A 21,211-nucleotide genomic window follows, 5' to 3' on the forward strand; every position below is an offset into this window, starting at 1 on the left:
TGTGTGTGTGTGTGTATGTGTGTGTCTGTGTGTGTGTCTGTGTGTCTGTGTGTGTGTGTACTTTATATTACATTTATATTACATTTATATTACATTGTGACCAAATATCCCCATAATGTAATACAAACCTGAGATCACATTGTGGGGTCCAGCCAGCGGTCAGAATAATGTAAATGGATTTATAAACATACTAAATTATGTTTTTTATAAAGTAAAAATGCAGAATGTTTCCTATTATGGGTAGGTTTAGGGGCAGGGGCAGTGTAAGGGGATAAAATGTACAGTTTGTACTAGAGCTGTGCAATATTGAAGAAAAATGCGATATGCAATATCTTGCAATATTCGACATGCGATACGATATTGCAATTAGTGTGTAAAATCTATTTAAATTATATTAAAAAAATATTTAAAAAATGAGAATTAAACCATTTGTGTTTCACATTCTTTCTGGAAAAAGAAAGCATCGCCACAACTTCTGAAAGTGACCAGCAGTGCCGTTCACTTTTCGGTGTGTGTGTTTGTTTTTCGCAAATTATTGCGTTTAATAACTATTTTTAACACCAAGCAAGTCCCATCAGCAAGTAACAGTCGTTGTGTGCCCAGTCTATTCTCTGCTATGCGTCAACTTAAAATGGACACTTTTCACAATGTTGAAGTAGCCTATTAAAATCATTCAGATATTGAATGTCGTTGCGATATCCATATTGCGATATTTCGATAATTCCGATATATTGCACAGCCCTAGTTTGTACAGTGTAAAATCAATTACACCTATATGGAAAGTCCCCACAATACACAAAAACACAACATGTGTTTGTGTGTGTGGGCATGTTTTTGTGACATATGACGACACAAATGTGTATAATAACTTGGGTATGACACAGGTATTACAAAGACAGGGTGAAATATGAGGACATTGTCCCCACTTTTCAAAAGGCTTATAAATCATACAGGATGAGTTTTTTTTGAGAAAGTAAAAATGCAGAATGTTTCCTGTGATGGGTAGGTTTAGGGGCAGGGGCAGTGTAAGGGGATAAAAAATACGGTTTGTACGGTATAAAAACCATTACTCCCATGGAATGTCCCCATAAGTCACAAATGGGGTGATACATAAGTTACTCAAACTAAATGAAATCTGTTCATTATTTTAAACAGATCTAATCAATTTGCGTTATTTATGTCTTTATGACATTTTTGAAGCGTGACAAGGGACAGAAATCTCTCTGGTTTCATTAAAAATGTCTTCATTTGTGTTTAAAATATGTATGAAAGTAGTATGGGTTTTTTAAGTTTTGCCCCTGTAATAAATGCATGCCTGTGACATAATTTTGTTCCACAAAAGAGCAGCGTCCACAGTGCATGTCAAAATCCACAATTACAATTTATTACCAATTAGGCCATTTTGTTTGTATATATATGCTAATGTTAAAATAATAAAGATTACACAATAAAAAATAAATAAAAAACACCTCAGTACAAATGTTGATTTATGAGTTATGTTAACATGCGTGCTGTGCCTTTTTAAGTCAGAACAATGACAAATATGGACATCCCACTGTGATACTCATTTAAAAAGAAATGCAGCTTCAGTTGGCCTCAGTTGATTTAATAAAAAAATTAAAAAAAGTCTGATATTGTCTCAAAAAATGTATGAATTTTGCATGAATGTAAGAATCTTGAGTCAGCACTGGTTATTTGTGGTGTATAGCAGAGATGTTTTCTTTCAGCAAATGCTATGTTGCGCTAAATGCCAACGCTTAGCACATCAGAATATCCTCTTGTCTCTTAACGCATTCGAGAGGACCCGGTTCACTAATTGAGCTCATTTGATATAAATGTGTTAATTGCTCTAGTTGAGCAAGCGCTGTAATTGGGTCATGATTGCTCTTGCTCTCCTCTTCAGTGTGCACACTTCCGCTAATAATATCAATGAAACTATCATGAGAGCTCTACTACTGAACACAGCTTTTAAAAAAAAAATCAAATCTCTATAAATAAGGTAGTTTACCTGCCATTGTCTATACTGAGAACAGGATGCTGGGATATCTTTAGAATAAATTACAACCAATTATTGCTTGTGCGTTTAAAGCTAGTGCTTTTAGTGGCCCATTAGGCACTTTGATTCGTCTGAAAATCATCCTGTGTGCGCTTTTGAAGAACTAACCCAGCAGAAGTGTGTCATCGTCCACTGGATTTGAAATGAATTTCAGTGCTCCCGCTTTCTCCACACTTTCCCAGCATGCAGCAGAAATCTCCTGTTGTCAGTCCAGAGGCGACGGGCCTCTGAATTCATATTTTCAGTCTTTGAAGGAGACGTACGATGCTTTCTAAACTCAGGCACCCTGCCGGGGCATTGTGGGAGCTCAAGTTCTTCTCGTATTGTCTTGCACAGAACCGCTATAATGCCAGTATTCAATTAATAGTCATATATTGTGATTATTCTGATATATTACAGCAGAAATATTAAGGGATTCAATTAAAACCATCCTGAATTTAAAAAGCACATTTGTTTTCATGTTGACTAACCCAGAATCCACAGGAAACCATGCACAGAGAATGCAGTATCAGCCTCGCTCCAGATGCATGATTATTTCATACGGCACATCATGCACAATGTATTTATCCTTTTGAAATATAGATGAATCATTTCTGTGGCTGCCGGTCATTTTTTTGCATGGTTTGCAACAAAATTAAATAATTTATGGAGGAAATATGAGAGGCCGTCCGTTTGCTTGAGTGACACAAGAGCGTAAACGCAGGCCAAACAGGAACAGATGCATCGCAGGGCACACTTTTCAGTCTATTTTTTGACTTAATTTATGCACCCTGAGCATCTTGAGTATTTTCCAAAGTCATTTTCGACAAATTTTGAAGATGGTTGTAAAGTGGAAAAGGTTATGGTGTTGTGTCTTGGCGCACTACTGGGGCTGCGCTGCAAATGAATTATTCATGCTAAGAATTGGAGAGGAGCGCTGGAAAAAGAGCAAAGAGCAAAACGAATGAAAGACAAAGGATTCGAGACAAATCAGTAGTGTTTGTTTAAACATTTTCTTTATGCTAAATATCTCGCTGTTGATTTTCCCATTAAAGATCGACATGTTCTTTATAGGTTTCGTGCGATGTAGTCCTGAGATGTCCCACTGACACCTGTATTGAAACTCCTCGATGCGTCCCAGTATTACAGGAGGGTGTGGTGAACGGGTTGAGAAATCCAGGTCCAGGGTTAACCAGGAACTCTGACCTTAATCATCCCTGATTAGTGCTCTCATCCCCTGAGGAACAGGCAGTCTGGATCCTGGATTTAACATTGATTAGCTGGGAACATGTTGTCCAGCCTTCTGTCACCCACGTGGAGTGTCGGCAGACAACATTAAAGTTAAATATGTTGTTATTTGGTCAATTCATTTGGTCGATAAAGCACTAGCTGAATGCACTGTAATTGGTACTAGCAACACAAAATTTGACAACATACATAATAAAACATAATTTGTTGGTTTAACTTAAAAAAGTAAGTAATCTGTTTACCTTCAAATTTAAAGTACATTGAAACCCAAAAAACTGACTTATTACTATTTTGTTTCCTCTTTGTATTAACTATTTTTTTCTTTCATATATATATTGATATATGATTATTTTTTTACAGTAGTATTTGAGTACATTTCTGTGGTCATTTCTACTGAATTGTGTAGGAGCAGGTTCAATATAGGAATAGTTTTGTCATTAATCATTTGAATAATTTTGTAATAATGATTATCCATATTAGACCTGCAAAATAGATGTGTTTTTGATGCATTACACTTCTGAAATAAAATGAAAAATGATGATGATATGAAAACTTCTTACACTACCTTACAACAAAGTACTGTGGCGGTACAAGTTAATTTGTAAAGCGCATTTCCCACATGCTAGTAGTTTCAATTTCACTTTAAATTAATTCCTTTAGGTTGTAACATTGCTTTCCATTTATTACTGAAAGCATATTTTAAAGATGTGGTAAGCTAGCCTGACGTGTTCATACTCAATTCTAGTCAGAATATGAGTCTGAAACTGTTCCATTGGGCTGTGATTATGAGGCGTGTTTCAACCGAACCAGGAAAGACCTCAATTGGACAGACCTACAACCAATCAGAGCAACGAAGCGACGCATTGTCAAATGTCAACAGAGCTCAACTGCACTGTGTTGCCAAGTCCACGTTTTTTTCCGCGGTTGTTTTATATGTCCATGGGTTGAAGCGACTATTATATGTGATATATAGACCCATGAGTGCGAATTTTAGCAGGCAATCTTGCCAAAATAAAACACATTTTACCCCCCAAACACCATGTAATGAATCTTAGATGGGAAGGAAGGAGGCGGGAACCGGCGAACGTTCAACAACTTTTATTCAAAATAAATAAACAAAACGAAAGGAAAACCGCGGGCAGCCCCTCACGGACGACTGCCCGCAAATACCCACAAAATAAAACGTGGGCAGCCCCTCACGGACGACTGCCCACAAACACATAAACAAAACTGAACATAAATTCCAGGCCTGGTCCTCTCTCGTCTTCCGCAGTCCTTGCACCTCCTTTTATGCTCCCGTCACATGGCCGCGAGAGGAGACCGGTGTGCCATGCAGCTGGCACTCGTCAACACTAATCACCAGCCCGCTCTCGCGGTCCCTCGCCCCGCTGCCTGTCACACCACACACCATTTTTCCCCCGGAGAACCCCCCGAGAAGCTATTGTTTAGGGCTAGTAGTTGGCGGGTTATGTTGTAAAAACTTGGCAACCCTGTCTGCAACACACGCTGGAATCATAGACGGCTGGAATAAACGATCTTAGCCGGTGTTGTAAAAAAAAAAAAAAGAATTTATTGATACACAGAGTACTTACCCAACATGATCATCATCTTTGAGAGAAATAGTGAAGGTGAATGCAGATACAAACAAGCTCTCCGTTTAGGATTCGACTAAATATAATCCAAGCCCCTTTGATGACGTGATGATTACGTTACTGTTGATCATCTGTCCGTCATCGTCTAAAGCCCGCCCTGATGATTTCATTGGTCCGAACAGTTTCTGTTCGGGGATAATTACTCCTCTATGGATCGAGGCCAGACCGAACCGCCTGACCTAAAAATGTTGTGGGCGGGGCTAGGTTCGGCTGGCATCCAGGCTAGCAGTAAGCAGGATTCAGGATGAAATGGGTACTGCAGTCCATATTCAAACCATTGAAGAGCATTGTTTCCCCCCGTTGTTTCAGACTCGACGCTCACATGGGTTGCCAGCTTGAGGACACAAAACAGAAGCGAGCGCAATTGACAATGAAAGCCACAATGTAAGTTAATGAGTTGATTTTTCCGCATTTATATGCTCTCGTTCATAGAGATTTTTAAACGGATGCTCAGGATTTTTAGGTCGATAGAACCTGTGATCTCTGACCTGGTTTTGTTCGCTGGCTTCCATGACAGCAATACGCTGTGTTTTCCTTCAACTGGCAACCTGGGGTGAGAAACGTGTGGTTTCACACAGACCAAAAAAAAAGTTTATACTAAATTAAAGTATGGATGTCTGTGACGCTGTAAGCTAAGCACAGAGACTGTTAGTATTTACAATGCTTAACTTTTTAAAATGTTTGATGTTTAATATGAATAAATAGCACTCATAAACGGCTGTCGATGGCCTTTTGAGGTGAAACGAGTTGAGGCTTGGACCCAAAAACGGCGTTCCTTACAACACGACTTAACAAGCAGATGTATACTACTGATACACATCCGTTTTATTTCTCAGCTGTTTATATTCAGACAGAAACCGACTGTAAAAATAGAGAATGCAAAAGAAGTGCAGCACGGGGTGTGACTTCCTTATCTCCTGCTCTTAAGGGATCTGTAAGCGATGGTTCAACTTAATAAATAAAGAATTTCCAAGGCACATCAATCTCACACCCTGATGAAGGCTTGTGGTGTACTTGTCATCTGTTTTTAAAAGAATAAGCCATGAGGAAGTAAAAGCGTTTTAACTTCATTGGAGTGCCTTCGAGTGCCATTCTGAGAAACCGACTGTATTTATGAGTATACTTGGCGGAATGGGTATTTTGACATCATTTTGTGTGTATGTGTCCATTCCAGTGTAAGGAGACGTGAAAGAGGAAAGGATCCGGTGTTGGCGCGCTGGCTGGCACGCCTCTCTGTGTGTTCGGCTGCGCGCACAGATCATTTATGTCTGATCATGATCTGATGTCCGAATTGAGTTCTCTTTTGCCTCGAAACTGGCCATAAAAAACATGTGCAAATGATATCACTCTATGATAGTTAAACTTTGCATTTAATCCACAAAGTGCACAATCCGTTCAACCTCTAAAGTGTATGGCATTTATTACGTTTCTGAACATTTTGTTGTATTAACTGCCATTTTAAATGATTTCTGAATTCAATTATAAAATGTGGCTTATTATTATTTTCTCAACAATGCAATTGTGTCCCGGCGAGTTTTTGTTTTTGTTTTTGTTTTCAAAGACCATGTGTGTATTCGTGCACATGGCTTGACATTTAATACATCCAAACAGTGTGTGGTGTTGTCAAAATATGTGTGGTCAAGTAAATGTGTTATCATGGAAACTACCGGAAGGGGTCATTCTCCTATTCTATTCTATTCTATTCTATTCTATTCTATTCTATTCTATTCTATTCTATTCTATTCTATTCTATTCTATTCTATTCTATTCTATTCTATTCTATTCTATTCTATTCTATTCTATTCCATTCCATTCCATTCCATTCCATTCCATTCCATTCCATTGTAATGGATTCAATTTGATTTGATTCGATTCTATGTAAGATCAAAATGTCTCTCTTGAATTTGAAAGTGTGCGAGCTCTCATATGTGTTAGGCATATAATCATTGCTTACTGAAACAGGGCCCACTCACAAAACACACCATGAAATAGCTGTGAAATCATACGATCCTCAGTCCCACAACACAGCTCAGCTAATCTAAGAATCGTGCTTAAATTTCCTTTCTAATTTTAACCTTTTCAAAACAATGGAAAGCACAGATGCATTTTCCCAGTTTTCCATTTGCACTGCTGGTAGCAGGTCTCAGACGACTGCATGTAAACTAGGAGCTATAACCCCCTCTAGGGTATCAAATCCTGGACTCTCATTTCTAACTAGGTCAATGCTTGCTATAGCTGCAGACTCTCTATTTCTCTTTTTCTGTCTGTCTGTCTCGCTCTCTTTTCAACCTCGGTGCACCACAAGATCCATTTCTCATCTCGTAAGCATCAGCATCACAGTAATTTGTGTCCATTTACACAGTCATTTGACTGTAAGCTAAATAATCCTGAAAATAAATGAATGAGATTTCAAGAACTAACCGTCATAATTGCACCGTTTCTCTGGCTGGGTCTGTGTGAACTGTAAGAATGGCTGCAGTTGTTGAAAGCTTTTCTGTTTCACGCTCTGGGCGACTGACTGAGCGATCAGCTCGGTTGCAAAACAGTCACGTCCGATAGTTCAATACTGCGCTCCCTCAGGTCTGCCAGCGCTGGCTTCAAAGAGACATCACGTGCAGGTTCTCTTATCTTATGAAAGCAATGAATGTTTTACATACATTTGTTTTTGATGGAGTAAAATACCATATATGTATACTTTAGTATACTTTAATTGGGGTTATAGCAAGTCTAACCACAATATTTTGCTCTTTTTTTCTTCTTCTCCAGGATCAAGATATCTTATTACATCCACGGGGGCCTTGTATATTCTGGATGTGCAGTCAGAGGACGCAGTGAATATTTATCGCTGTACCACGCGGCACCGGTACACAGGGGAGACCAGACAGAGCAACAGTGCCCGACTGCTTTTATCAGGTGAGGGGCCTTTGTGTTGTTGACATGGCTTCTCATAAATCAGTAGATTTATGGGTTTCAAGGGCTTCATGATTTTGTCAAAAATTAATATGCCATCTATTTTCACATTTGTGCAGATTTAAACCGTAGTATGATTAAGTAACAAGGTATAAGAGACTGTTCTACATTATGATTTTAACATAGTCACAGTCAGAGTTTGACATTAAAGGGTTAGTTCACACAAAAATGAAAATTATGTCATTAATTACTTACCCTAATGTCGTTCGACACCCGTAAGACCTCCGTTCATCTTCCGATGGAAATCCGATGGCTCAGAAAGGCCTTCATTAACACCAATGGCATTTCCTCTCTCAAGACCCACAAAGGCACTAAAGACGTCGTTACAAAGCCCATCTCACTACAGTGGCTCTACGCAGTGTTGTAGTCGAGACCAGCTCATTCCGAGTTCATTCCGAGTCCGAGTCGAGTCCGAGTTCAGAGAGGGTCGAGTCCGAGTTGAGTCCGAGTTTAGAGAGGGTCGAGTCTGAGTTGAGTCCGAGTTCAGAGAGGGTCGAGTCCGAGTCGAGTTCAGAGAGGGTCGAGTCCGAGTCGAGTTCAGAGAGGGTCGAGTCCGAGTTGAGTCCGAGTTTAGAGAGGGTCGAGTCTGAGTTGAGTCCGAGTTCAGAGAGGGTCAAGTCCGAGTTCAGAGAGGGTCGAGTCCGAGTCGAGAACGAGTTCCGAGAGGGTCGAATCCAAGTTGAGTCTGAGTTCAGAGAGGATCGAATCCAAGTTGAGTCTGAGTTCAGAGAGGGTCGAGTCCGACTTGAGTCCGAGTAGAGAGATGGTCGAGTCCGAGTTCAGAGAGGGTGGAGTCCGAGTTGATTCCGAGTTCAGAGAGGGTAGAGTCCGAGTTGAGTCGGGGTTCAGATAGGGTCGAGTCCGAGTTGAGTCCGAGTTCAGAGAGGGTTGAGTCCGAGTTGAGTCCGAGTTCAGAAATGGTCGAGTCCGAGTTCAGAGAGGGTGGAGTCCAGGTCGAGTCCGAGTTCAGAGAGGGTGGAGTCCGAGTTGTTTCCGAGTTCAGAGAGGGTGGAGTCCGAGTTGAGTCCGAGTTCAGAGAGGGTCGAGTCCAAGTTGAGTCCGAGTTCAGAAAAGAGTCGAGTCCGAGTTCAGAGAGGGTCGAGTCCGAGTTGAGTCCGAGTTTAGAGAGGGTCGAGTCTGAGTTGAGTCCGAGTTCAGAGAGGGTCGAGTCCGAGTCGAGTTCAGAGAGGGTCGAGTCCGAGTCGAGTTCAGAGAGGGTCGAGTCCGAGTTGAGTCCGAGTTTAGAGAGGGTCGAGTCTGAGTTGAGTCCGAGTTCAGAGAGGGTCAAGTCCGAGTTCAGAGAGGGTCGAGTCCGAGTCGAGAACGAGTTCCGAGAGGGTCGAATCCAAGTTGAGTCTGAGTTCAGAGAGGATCGAATCCAAGTTGAGTCTGAGTTCAGAGAGGGTTGAGTCCGAGTTGAGTCCGAGTTCAGAAATGGTCGAGTCCGAGTTCAGAGAGGGTGGAGTCCAGGTCGAGTCCGAGTTCAGAGAGGGTGGAGTCCGAGTTGTTTCCGAGTTCAGAGAGGGTGGAGTCCGAGTTGAGTCCGAGTTCAGAGAGGGTCGAGTCCAAGTTGAGTCCGAGTTCAGAAAAGAGTCGAGTCCGAGTTCAGAGAGGGTCGAGTCCAAGTTGATTCCGAGTTCAGAGAGGGTCGAGTCCGAGTTGATTCCAAATTCAGAGAGGGTAGAGTCCGAGTTGAGTCCGAGTTCAGAGAGGGTCGAGTCCGAGCTGAGTCCGAGTTCAGAGAGGGTCGAGTCCGAGTCGAGACTGAGTTCAGAGAGGGTCGAGTCCGAGTCGAGACTGAGTTCAGAGAGGGTCGAGTCCGAGTTCAGAGAGGGTCGTGTCCGAGTCGAGACTGAGTTCAGAGAGGGTCGAGTCCGAGTCGAGACTGAGTTCAGAGAGGGTCGAGTCCGAGTTCAGAGAGGGTCGTGTCCGAGTCGAGACCGAGTTCAGAGAGGGTCGTGTCCGAGTCGAGTCCGAGTTCAGAGAGGGTCGTGTCCGAGTCAAGAACGAGTTCAAAAATGTCTGTCCAAAACCCCTTTGCTTCAGTAATTGATGTACCGCAGAATTTTCACATCGCAGAAAGTTTACACATCGCAGAGTCTTACTATATATATGAACTCTTTGTGGCTCTAATAAGCAAACTGAATAACAGATGATGTAGCAGACATTTCGACACATAGTTAAGAGCTAGCTCGCTCCTTCCTGACCTGAGTCCTGCTACCTTTGTGTTAGTCACCTCAAGGGCGTAGATTTGGTTTGAACATTGGGTGGTTGAACGTTGATATGCTGCCTGTTATTATATATATATATATATATATATATATATATATATATATATATATATATATATATATATTGTTATTGGATCTATCCATCCATCCATCCATCCATCCATCCATCCATCCATCCATCCATCCATCCATCCATCCATCTGTAACCGCCAGTAACGTTAAGCGGCAGCGATTCACTGTTTAAATGAGTGAGCCACTTAAATCGTTCATTCATACAATTCGTTCAAAGAACGAATTATTAATTTAGGAAGATAACACACCGATGTGAATACTTTTGTCATTGTCATTGTTATACTTATAACTTGTTATACTGATATAGCTAAATACATTAGAACAGCCTTTCTCAAAGTGGGTGCCGCGGCACACTGGGGTGCCTCCTGACTGTGTCAGGGGTGCCGCCAAAAAAAATACATAGGCTAAAAAAAACCCCCCTGAAATTTCATATATAAAATATATTTGAATTTACATAAATACATACTTCTTCTTTTTAACCCTTTCGCACGTACGATCACACATTCACGCATGTGATTAGAACGGTCAGTGCATCACGTTCATTCAAATGTGCTTTCGCGTTGGCTTGCACTGAGCCAGAGACAGGCGCGCTCAGAGCTGTCATATATCACAACTTTTCAGTGTTTTCAGCCACATAATGTTTATTTTAGGTTTCATACATATACATACTAAACAATACATTTAGAGTTTGTAAAATACACAATGATGAAAAATGAAGAGGCAATAATAATCCTTTCCATTATAATTAGTTTTATTCATTTCAGATACACATTGTGTAAGTAACTTTAAAGTTTACTCTATTCTTCTCCCAGTTCACCTGCCACTTACTTTTATGTATTTTGGGAGAAGTGGATGAATTCACGTCTTGTAAATCCAACAGATCCGATTTTCTGAACTGCGCCTGCGGCGGCGATGGCGGCGCCCATCGTGCATACAGATCAACTAACGCGATCGTTATAAAGGTGTTTAAACGACAAAACACTTCCACTTGTATATATTTGACAATCGGAATATCAGATAATTCAGGCCATATCTAACAAATTTGTGAATATTTTGAATAAAAAAGGAAAAATGACATAAAAGCAGATCATCATTCATTCAGCTCTGTTGTTGCTGCGGTGTGTCACGTGACAAGCAATGACGCGTCACCATGGAAACCATAAAGTAACACATTAATAACGATCGCTTTGAAAAACTCATGTTGGGGGGTCAGCCAGAATGTTTTATTTTTGTTATGTCTGCCCCTTTTTATTTTATTTTAACTGCATCCTGCACTTCAGTTTAGTTCTCCTGATCAGGATTTGTTGTTGGGTTCTTGTATTGTGCGGTTCACCTCTTACGGTTTTATGGCATTTGTGTCTCTGATTAATTATTTTGTGAATTACTTTGCAAACCTAATTACTTAGGTGCTATAAAGTTGCTATAAAGTTGTTATTATGATTGTTATTTACAGTTCGTATTATGCTCTGTTCATTACTGTCCTGTCTAAATAAACAGGACATTTGCATTTAAATTTGGGTTATGCAGTGTTTTTAAATTATATTTTAAACTGGGGTGCCTTGAAATTTTATGAACTTTTGAAAGGTGCCCTGACTGAAAAAAGTTTGAGAAAGGCTGCATTAGAAACAATTATTTAGCTGTTCTGGCCATAATAAGTTACAGCAGCAAGAGAAACACTAATGTTAGGAAGTCAAGAGAGTCATTCTGAAGAAGTAAAGCAAACACTGATCACCATAATGGTGACTTCAAACAAAACATTTTCAACCAAACATTTAAACCTTTGCTAGTGTAATTCTGATAATGACTGTAAGTCAATCTGGCTAGTAATAAGTGTACTGCTATGCATTTTTTTTTTGGTGTTTATTTCAACAAAAATTTGACGTCTGCCCAACGTCGGAGCTTGACGTCAAACAAATTCTGGATTTAGACGTCAACCCAACTTTAATTTTCATATCTGATTGACGTTGGAGTCTGCATCCTGTGGCTTCTGGGTAATCTTCACCTTAGCAAATGCCTAACCACAACTCCTTTTACCCTAACATTAATGAGTCTATAGCCCATGAGAAAGCTGGTTTGCATGGCACTGCTACCCTGAAACTGCTGTGAAACTGCACAGAAGTTGGATACTATTGCATGAGTCTCACATAAAAAAGGAGAGGCGCGTGAGCACTGGCTTTCAACTAATCACTGCTGCTGTTACATGATCAACCTCTCCTTTACTTTTTTTGAGGTGAAAGATGGAGCTTCCTCCTGGACTGGCGGGCAGGCAGCCATGGCCCTCACACTTTAAATGCGTTTTTATTTTCATGGTTATCTGTAATAAGCACCTGTCTGAGACCTGACACCACACCCAATGTTTCTGTCTTTGTTCGGTCAGGTTGTTTTGAATAACCTGAGCCATAAATAATGGGATGAATTATTCTGAAACCACTGGAAAATGATGTCATGAAAAGGCTAATTGGTAGATGCCACCACAAGAACGAGCACAGTCCTGAGTCCTTTACTAGTGGCTATAATGTCCTTTTAAAGTCCCCATGAAATCAAACTTGACGTTTTTTAGTATGAATATGTTAGCCTTACTGTTATAGTGTGCTCCAAAGCAATAACAAAATTTGTATTTAGAAGATATAAGCGTTCAAAACGTACAGTCTCTCACTTCTGCCCATATGGATCAATGATTTTGATGACATCACTCGGCTCTTCAGTATCTCATCAGATTTTCTGTCCAATCAAATACTCTCTGGAGTCTGAAGCCCCGCCCCCTACATTATAAATTGATGCTGAAGCTGTGGCTCACTTGTTCACACATTTATTTTCTACATGGTGAATGTGCACTATATAGGGGATAGGGAATGATTCAGACAGTGTAAATGTGCTTTCCATTTGGGCAAATGAAGTCAAAAACATAACACTATTGGCTATTTTTTTTTAAAGGGGAGGAGCTGTTCGATACATCCTGCCCTGTCTTGTCCTGTTTAACACTGTGAAGCTGCTTTAAAACAATCGTCATTGTAAAAGCGCTATATAAATACAATTGATTGATTGATTGATTGATAATACATTTATAACAATTTACTGTGTATGTTACAGTAATTAATGAGTCAACTAGCATCAACTAGCATTGTTGCAATTGAGTTTCTAATACAGCATCTATACATTTGAAATATTTCTCTCTTCTGACTGCCATCAATGATGTATACTTTTTGTAGTTTATTTCCATGTTCCAGACCCATACATTTGAGAGAAAAAAGACCAGATTGTAATAATTGCTGAATGGATGTTTGTCTCACTGTCTTTTAGAACCTGTGGACTCCGCTCCTGTGATTCTGGATGGGTTTGAGCGGAGGGAGGTTATGGTGGGACACCGGGTGGAGCTCCCCTGTAAAGCGTCCGGTCACCCCCCGCCCAGGTATCGCTGGCTGAGAGACAACAGCCCATTAGAATCAGACAGCCGCTACCACCAGAGTGTATCGGGCCTTCTCATCGAGGCCACGAGACCAAGTGACGCAGGCAGTTATGTGTGTGAGGTGTGGAACAGCTTCGGAAATGCCAAAGTGGTCGGACGGCTGGTGGTCAAACGTAAGTTATCTTTTAAAGCCGGCGTTCTCAACTCTTGCCCTTGAGGTCCATTTTACTCCAGAATTTAGCTCCAACCCGGATCAAACTCACATGGTGCTTTCTAGCAAAGCCACTGGACAGCAAGCCTGCAACCTTTAGCCAAAAAAAGCATAATGACTAAAGCTAACGCTCTTCTGGCTTTTTTGGTATGCAGGGAAGGAGGCAAGAAACATTTTTTTAATGGAAGGCTTCAGTACACTAAATAAACCGCTTTTGTTGAGGAAATAGATTATCATTTAATGAATTGACAGCCTGTTCGATAATCTTCAACATGTTTTACACTATACAAAACTTTCATTGGGAACTTTATGTTAATTTTGGCTTGATATATATTTTATTATTATTATTTTTTAAGATAAGGCAGAGTAGGTAATGTCATGACAGGTAGGACTCATTTATGACATTACCACCAGCAAATGTGTAGTAGTATTGAATAATAGCATTGTGTTGTATAAAGTGATATATTGTCTAAAGAAAATAAACCATATCGATGTTTTCTTTCTTTGGCTTTCAGGTTTTACCATTTATAATAAGACTTGAATGATTATGACTGCCATTCACTATGATGCTGATATATTTTTTTAAAGAATAAAGGAAAATTAATAATGTGTTCATAAATATTGTGTTAAAGTATTGTTGTTTATTTAAAAAAAATAATAATTATGATGTGTTCTCTCTATGGTTTCAACAAATTAATTAGACTTCAATTGTAATGAATTTTGACTGCAACGAGGTGAACACATTTTAATAAAATAAATGTATTCTTTCCATGGTTTTCAGATTTCAACAATTAAGTTCACATTTTAGTGACTAGTATCACTGCTATGTATGCCCCATTTTTTAAGACTTTTTCAATTCAAGCTTTTGTACCGCTTAGTAAAGCGCGTAACATAAACATTGCAATCCTACTTTATGTTTACTACTGATAAAACACCAAATATAGAACATTTATTCACAAGAAGAACAGCTACTCCACAAGAAACTGAGTGTAATGTAGACTGTAACCCTGACTGTTATAAAATAGAACGCTGGCCACTGACGTCACTGCCATTATACAATAGGCTGAGTCGCATCATGTGATCCAAGTTACCTGTTACACTTTTTCCAATGGTATAAGCCACAGACCTTGACCTCGACCTCGCATCTCCCAATAATAAGACAATCTCTGTCTGAGAGATTCGAAATTCGAAATCACCCCATATCCCCTCATATAAGACATTATTTGAAGTGACAGCCATTTGTAGGGGTGCCCAAAAACCTAGTGGACGTTATCGAGTGCACTCATTCAGTCCCACATTGCACCGCAATAACGAGTGAACAGACGAGGTACACCTAATGGCTATCTGACTTCACTTACTCGTTTCCATTCACTCCTTCAAGTGAACTGTATTAGTGGATTAGTGTAGGGAATAGTGAATGAGGGTTTAGGGGGGCGATTTCGGATTGGCTTGTTCAGGTGTGTTTGATTGGGGTTGAAGCTAAACTGTGCAGGAATGCCAATCTTGATGGCCAGAGATGAGAACACATGTTTTAAAATTACATTATTTAATATTTATAGCATTCACATTGTTAGTATGAGAACTTCTGATCTAATTTTTTTAAATATTATTTGCCCTTTGAAAACCAAAACAATTCATGTAAAGGATTCCTATAAGACTCAATACAGTTACAACCAATATTGTGTTAGCTGTTGGCCGAAAAATGTAAGTTGAGAATGATTAGCAGGTACACAAATTAGCTAACAACTTGATTGGATACGCTGCTATTAGTTAACAAGCCTTTACTCGTGCTGTGTTCCATCAAAGCTGTACAGTATATCAATATCTCAGACTTCCAAGCAATTCCCTACCAAAAAAACAAAATGGCTGCCGTTAGGTGTCTTGATGTTTTTTTCCCAACAATGCAACAAATTGCGGCGGATGAATGATGCTATACTTATTGAAGGTGTACGGTATCAACATAAAATATCCATTACCATGTTTTACTCACTTGTCTCTGGAAACAATATCTAAACAGGATCTTAATATTTTTTCTGTTTGCTTAAAAGTTAATATTTACAGTATCTTCTTGGGTAATACTATGTTCACATGACACATGGCGTATTCTGTTGTACTTTTCCAAGTAGGAAGTTGAATATGATGACTTCCTGAGTTGAATGGACTGCGGCATTAAGTATTTAAAATATGATAAAGTTTAGTCCGACTTTATATAAGTGAATAGTTAAATTAATCATTTGAAACAATGCACTGCTTTCACATAAATGTACATGTGTTTTTACATTGTACTTATATTTTTTTTTTAAATATCTGCATGTACTTAAAGCAGAAATTCATTTCAGTAATAACATCTATAATTACACTGTTGACCCTTACCCACCCTTAATCCTACCCACACCACCACACCTGTCCCTAACGTTACCTGCATCCCACCTTGATAGCAGCAAAGTGTTTGAAATACAATGTATACACAATAAGTACATTGTACTTTTTTTATGTAAGTACATGCACTATAAAAAATAAAAAATAAAAATAAAAAGTTACCTGGTTGCCTTAAAATTTTGAGTTTATTGACATTACAAATTTGAGTTAATACAATGAAGAATTTTAGAATCGACAAGCTTTATTTAAATATTATTGAAAGATTTTGTAAGCATATTGGGTAAATGTGTGTTTTATTTGTAATGATGCAGTGAAACATTCCAAATTGTGTTATTTTTATGATTTATCACATTTTTAATGTGGTTCAGATACAATAACATTTTGAGTTTCTATTTATTAAACCAATTTCCTTTATTGTATCAACTCAAATTTTTAATTTCAATAAACTCAAAATTTTAAGGCTACCAGGTTACTTACTTTTTTAAAGTTATTTTTTTACAGTGTAGTAGTTAGGGCCACCTAATAAAAAGTGTGACCAAAACTTTGGTCTTTATGTTCTTCGAATGAAGACACAATCATTTTATTTAATATTGTATTAATGTGCAAGTATGTGTGTGTCCATCTACTCCAGAGCCTCTGAAAGCAGCGGTGAGCCCGCGAAAGGTGCGAGGCAGCGTGGGGAGCCAGGTGTCTCTGTTCTGCAGCGTGACTGGCTCTGACGAGTATGATATCACCTGGTACAGGAACGGAGAGAAGATCTATCAGGGTATAAACGTGCGTATCACGGGCATCAACAACGAGAACCTGGTGATGGAAGGAATGGCCAAGAGTGACGGAGGAGCGTATCAGTGCTTTGCTCGAAATGGGAAGATGTCCACCCAAGACTTAGTTCAGGTCGTTTTAGAAGGTAAGTCCATCTTGGAAGGAAGTAGAATAAATAGTGTTATACCATGGTCTGTTTTAATACTCGATTCTGATTGGCTGGAAGGTGTGCAGTAAAACCGTTTAATGCACAGGTAGTTCCAGTCAGTTTGATTACAGTTCGAAATTAATCCGCCACTATAAACACTGGTAACCATAGTAACACAGTTACGCTTGCAAACAGAGTGACAGTGGCAGCTGGCAGTATCAACCTCAGATATGTATACATATCTAAGGCGACATTAAGTGACATGAGACATGACGTGACAATGGCACATATGCCAATGGCATATATGTCACTATGCGCAGATATGTAGGCCTATACATATACATATCTATAACTTTGCGCGTGTTGGCACATGCGGTCTTCATTGTCATGTCACTGATATTATCGCGACACACACTGACATGACACCTGCATGACACCGAGTCGCGTCGGGCGGTTCTTCGCCTCTACGCCGTGCATTAAAATCCTTTAATGCATGGCTAGCCGTGGATTATCCCTTACTTATACTTGTTGAGGGCTGATTTATATGTCAGACTTTTACTGTAGCTTGTAGTCTATGCGTCAATTTTCATTGAAACTTCTGCTGTGTTGTCCGCGTCAACATGCAATTACACATGCTAGTAGCAGAGGTGGACAGTAACTAAGTACATTTACTTGAGTCCTGTACTTAAGTACACTTTTTGAGTATCTGTACTTTACTTGAGTATTATTTTTTTCTGGAAACTTATGACTTTCACTTCATTACATTTGAAAGAGACATATTGTACTTTTTACTCCACTACATTACAGAATTTAGTTCTTTAAATCACTACTTCAAATGCTATTTTTATCGAACCACATGCACATGATTGTAGGAAATAAAGGGTAAGTTGATTTCAAAATTCAATCCAAAAAAGGGCATCTTAGTGAGCAGAATCTTAAACAGAAATTATTTTGTGTACATTAATGCCTTCATACGTTCATAACATAACTATATAATAATTTATTCTACTTAAACCCTGCCCCTGCAAGCTTGTGTTTATCGTCATCCCCTATTGAGTGCAACACCCTCATCTCATCAAAAACTGAAGCATAGGAACCAAGTCCCCACCGTATAGTTTTTATTTTCTAATAATTTGTAACACCCAGATGTACATCACAATACAGTAGAAAAGATCTAATGCTACTTCTGTTTCAACACGACTTGAATTTTTAATGACCTGTGAAATTGTGGAGTGCTCCTGTGAACATACTGTATGTGTAACTGTGCATGTGTTTTAATATAAGCCTCTACTGGACTCTACTGAAGCTCCTCAGCCCTGCAGCTGAAAAGATTTGTTGCTTCAGCTCGGTTGCTGGGGAAACTGTCTCCTATTTCCACAAAACTGCATACAGAGGATATTGATAATCTATAATGATGTAAAAAAAAACAACAAAAAAAACAACAACGACAGAAAAAAACCACGCAAAAACAGGATGAGGGTAAGAGGGTAAGGTTTTTAGTGGCACTAAGCTTGAAAACAGCTGTTTCTTGCTAAGTGTCGTGATATAAGAAAACAGGACTGAAAAGATTTGCAAGAAATGTCTGGCTAGATCTAGTATTCTTTGCATTGTCCATAATTTACAGAAAATGTAAAAAGGCGGTTTCCTGACTCTTAGCAAAATAAAAATAATTAATTGCACGGTGTGTGTGTGTGCGTACGTGTGTGTGTGGGGGGGGGCATGTTTTTGTGACATGACGACACAAATGTGTATAATGACATGGGTGTGACACAGGTATTACAAGGAGAGGGTGAAATATGAGGACATTGGCCATGTCCCCACTTTTCAAAAGGCTTGCAAATCATACAAACATTTTTTTTTTGTTGAGAAAGTAAAAATGCAGAATGTTTCCTGTGATGGGTAGGTTTAGGGGTAGGGTCAGTGTAAGGGGATAGGAAATACGGTTTGTACGGTATAAAAACCATTACACCTATGGAATGTCCCCATATGTCACAAAAACAAAGGTGTGTGTGTGTGTGTGTGTGTGTGTGTGTGTGTGTGTGTGTGTGTGTGTGTGTGTGTGTGTGTGCGGCCTGGTAATCCCTACGTTATGGGGACAAAATGTCCCCACAAAGATGGCAATATCCGAAATCCTTGTCCTTGTGGGGACATTTTTAGGTCCCCATGAGGAAAACATCTTATAAATCACACAGAAGGAGTTTTTTTGAGAAAGTAAAAATGCAGAATGTTACCTGTGATGGGTAGGTTTAGGGGCAGGGGCAGTGTAAGGGGATATACAGTTTGTACAGTATGAAATCCATTACGCCTATGGAATGTCCCCATATATATATATATATATATATATATATATATATATATATATATATATATATATGTTAGGTGTGATTAATCAGGATTAATCAATTTAACAGCACTACATAAAATAATTGAGAAAATTCAGAATATGCTAAATAGACCTCTTATGTTGATGAAGTATGATTTTTAGGTTTTGCAGGTGCGGAGTACAAATATATTTCTGGACATACAACTGCACATCTGTCACGTTAACATTGCCTTTTGACCCATATGATCCAGAACAACAACCAGGAAAATAGTTTACTCAGGAAAAAAAAGAGCTGCCCAGCCCACAGCGTAAATTAAATGATTATTTAATTAAATGATTATTTAATTTACATATCATACACATAATTAAACATGCTTTTTTAATATCATTTTTTATCTTCATCTTTTATGATTTTTAAAAAGTGATTTGTTTATGATAACAGCAATTTAATTTAAAAGGTGCACTATGCAGTATTTTTGCAGTAAAATCAACCAAAATCCACTAGGCCAGTGCTATATATTTTGATCAGTTGAGTCCCTACAATATCCCAAATGTTTCCAACTATTTGTAAATTGTGAGAAAATTGCTCTTTTAACCAAGGACCGGGACGCGTCAGCATAGCGTTTGAGCGAGTCGCCTGTCAATTGCGTCATATCTCCCCTTGGTTTCGGGTTTTATTTGGCAGAAGCGCTTTACTCTTAGCTGTGTGAACAAGTGAACACACAGAGTAACCTCATAACATCATTTTAAACACACTTAAATGTATCTAATATGATAAACAGAGCTGCTTTACCTCATAATCATGACCGGAAGAGTGGATCAGTGCAGGCGCCCGGCGACTGTGTCCCGTCCCGTCATAATAAAAGTCCCGGTGCTCGCGAGCCGTGTATTACACGGTGAATAACAAGCGCTCCAGCGGCCGTGCTCAGCTCCACAACACTCGGCCCTGCTCTGCTTCACACTACAGTAACATTAATAAATGCACCCGTGAACATGATTTCTGCCGAGTCCTATTTTCCACCGGCTGTGAGGTGCAGACCACATGTCCCAAGATACTGCGCTCAAACTTTGCGTCATCAAACTACGCCTTTGATTTGAATATGCGCCCTCCAGTGGACGGAAAGTTGCATAGTGCACCTTTAAGATGTGAACATCTGACATTTTTATGACAGAGTAATCTCACATTTAATTTTTGAACAATGTGACACCTAAAGAATATGTCATTGGAATGCTGCTATATTGAAGGATTATTTTGTATGTTTTTTTTTTTCTTTTCTTTTTATTAGGAGTGCAAAACTTACAACAGAGTAAACACAGAACACAACAACAAAACACAAAAACAAAAATAAAACAGCAGTAATAGTAACTTGTCCATAGTAATTGTCAATATTTATATATAACAATAATGATACTAAAGATGTTGATCAGTTGTGCTGACGGCAATAGTATCAATAATAGATAACATCAATAATAATGATAATAATCACAGTAGTGGTACTAATACACTGTCAGAAAAAAGGTACAGTGCGGTCACTGGGGCAGTACCCTATGGTACAAAACTGAAAAGGTACTAATATGTACCTTTAAAGTACTACTATGTACCTTTAAGGTACTAATGCACACTCTTAAAGTACTGATATGTACCTTTTAAGTTACTAATATGTACAATTTAGGGGTGAATAAGGAACAAAGATGTACCTTTTCACTTTTGTACCTTAGGGTACCGCCCCAGTGACAGCACTGCACCTTTTTCCTGAGAGTGTACAAAAAAAAT

General features: G+C 39.1%; 1 protein-coding gene across 2 annotated transcripts in view; it reads left to right on the forward strand.

Moving 5' to 3' along the window:
• dscamb (Down syndrome cell adhesion molecule b) overlaps positions 1-21,211 on the forward strand; it is a 233,486-nt gene that overhangs the window by 135,149 nt on the left and 77,126 nt on the right. For both annotated transcript variants that reach the window (XM_067450076.1, XM_067450077.1), the window contains exons 4-6: positions 7,702-7,848; positions 13,509-13,787; positions 16,836-17,111. In XM_067450076.1, coding sequence (XP_067306177.1) covers positions 7,702-7,848; positions 13,509-13,787; positions 16,836-17,111 — 702 coding nt within the window. The remainder of the gene's footprint in view (positions 1-7,701; positions 7,849-13,508; positions 13,788-16,835; positions 17,112-21,211) is intronic.

This window comes from Pseudorasbora parva, chromosome 8, assembly GCF_024679245.1.
Source record: "Pseudorasbora parva isolate DD20220531a chromosome 8, ASM2467924v1, whole genome shotgun sequence".
NCBI lineage: Eukaryota > Metazoa > Chordata > Actinopteri > Cypriniformes > Gobionidae > Pseudorasbora > Pseudorasbora parva.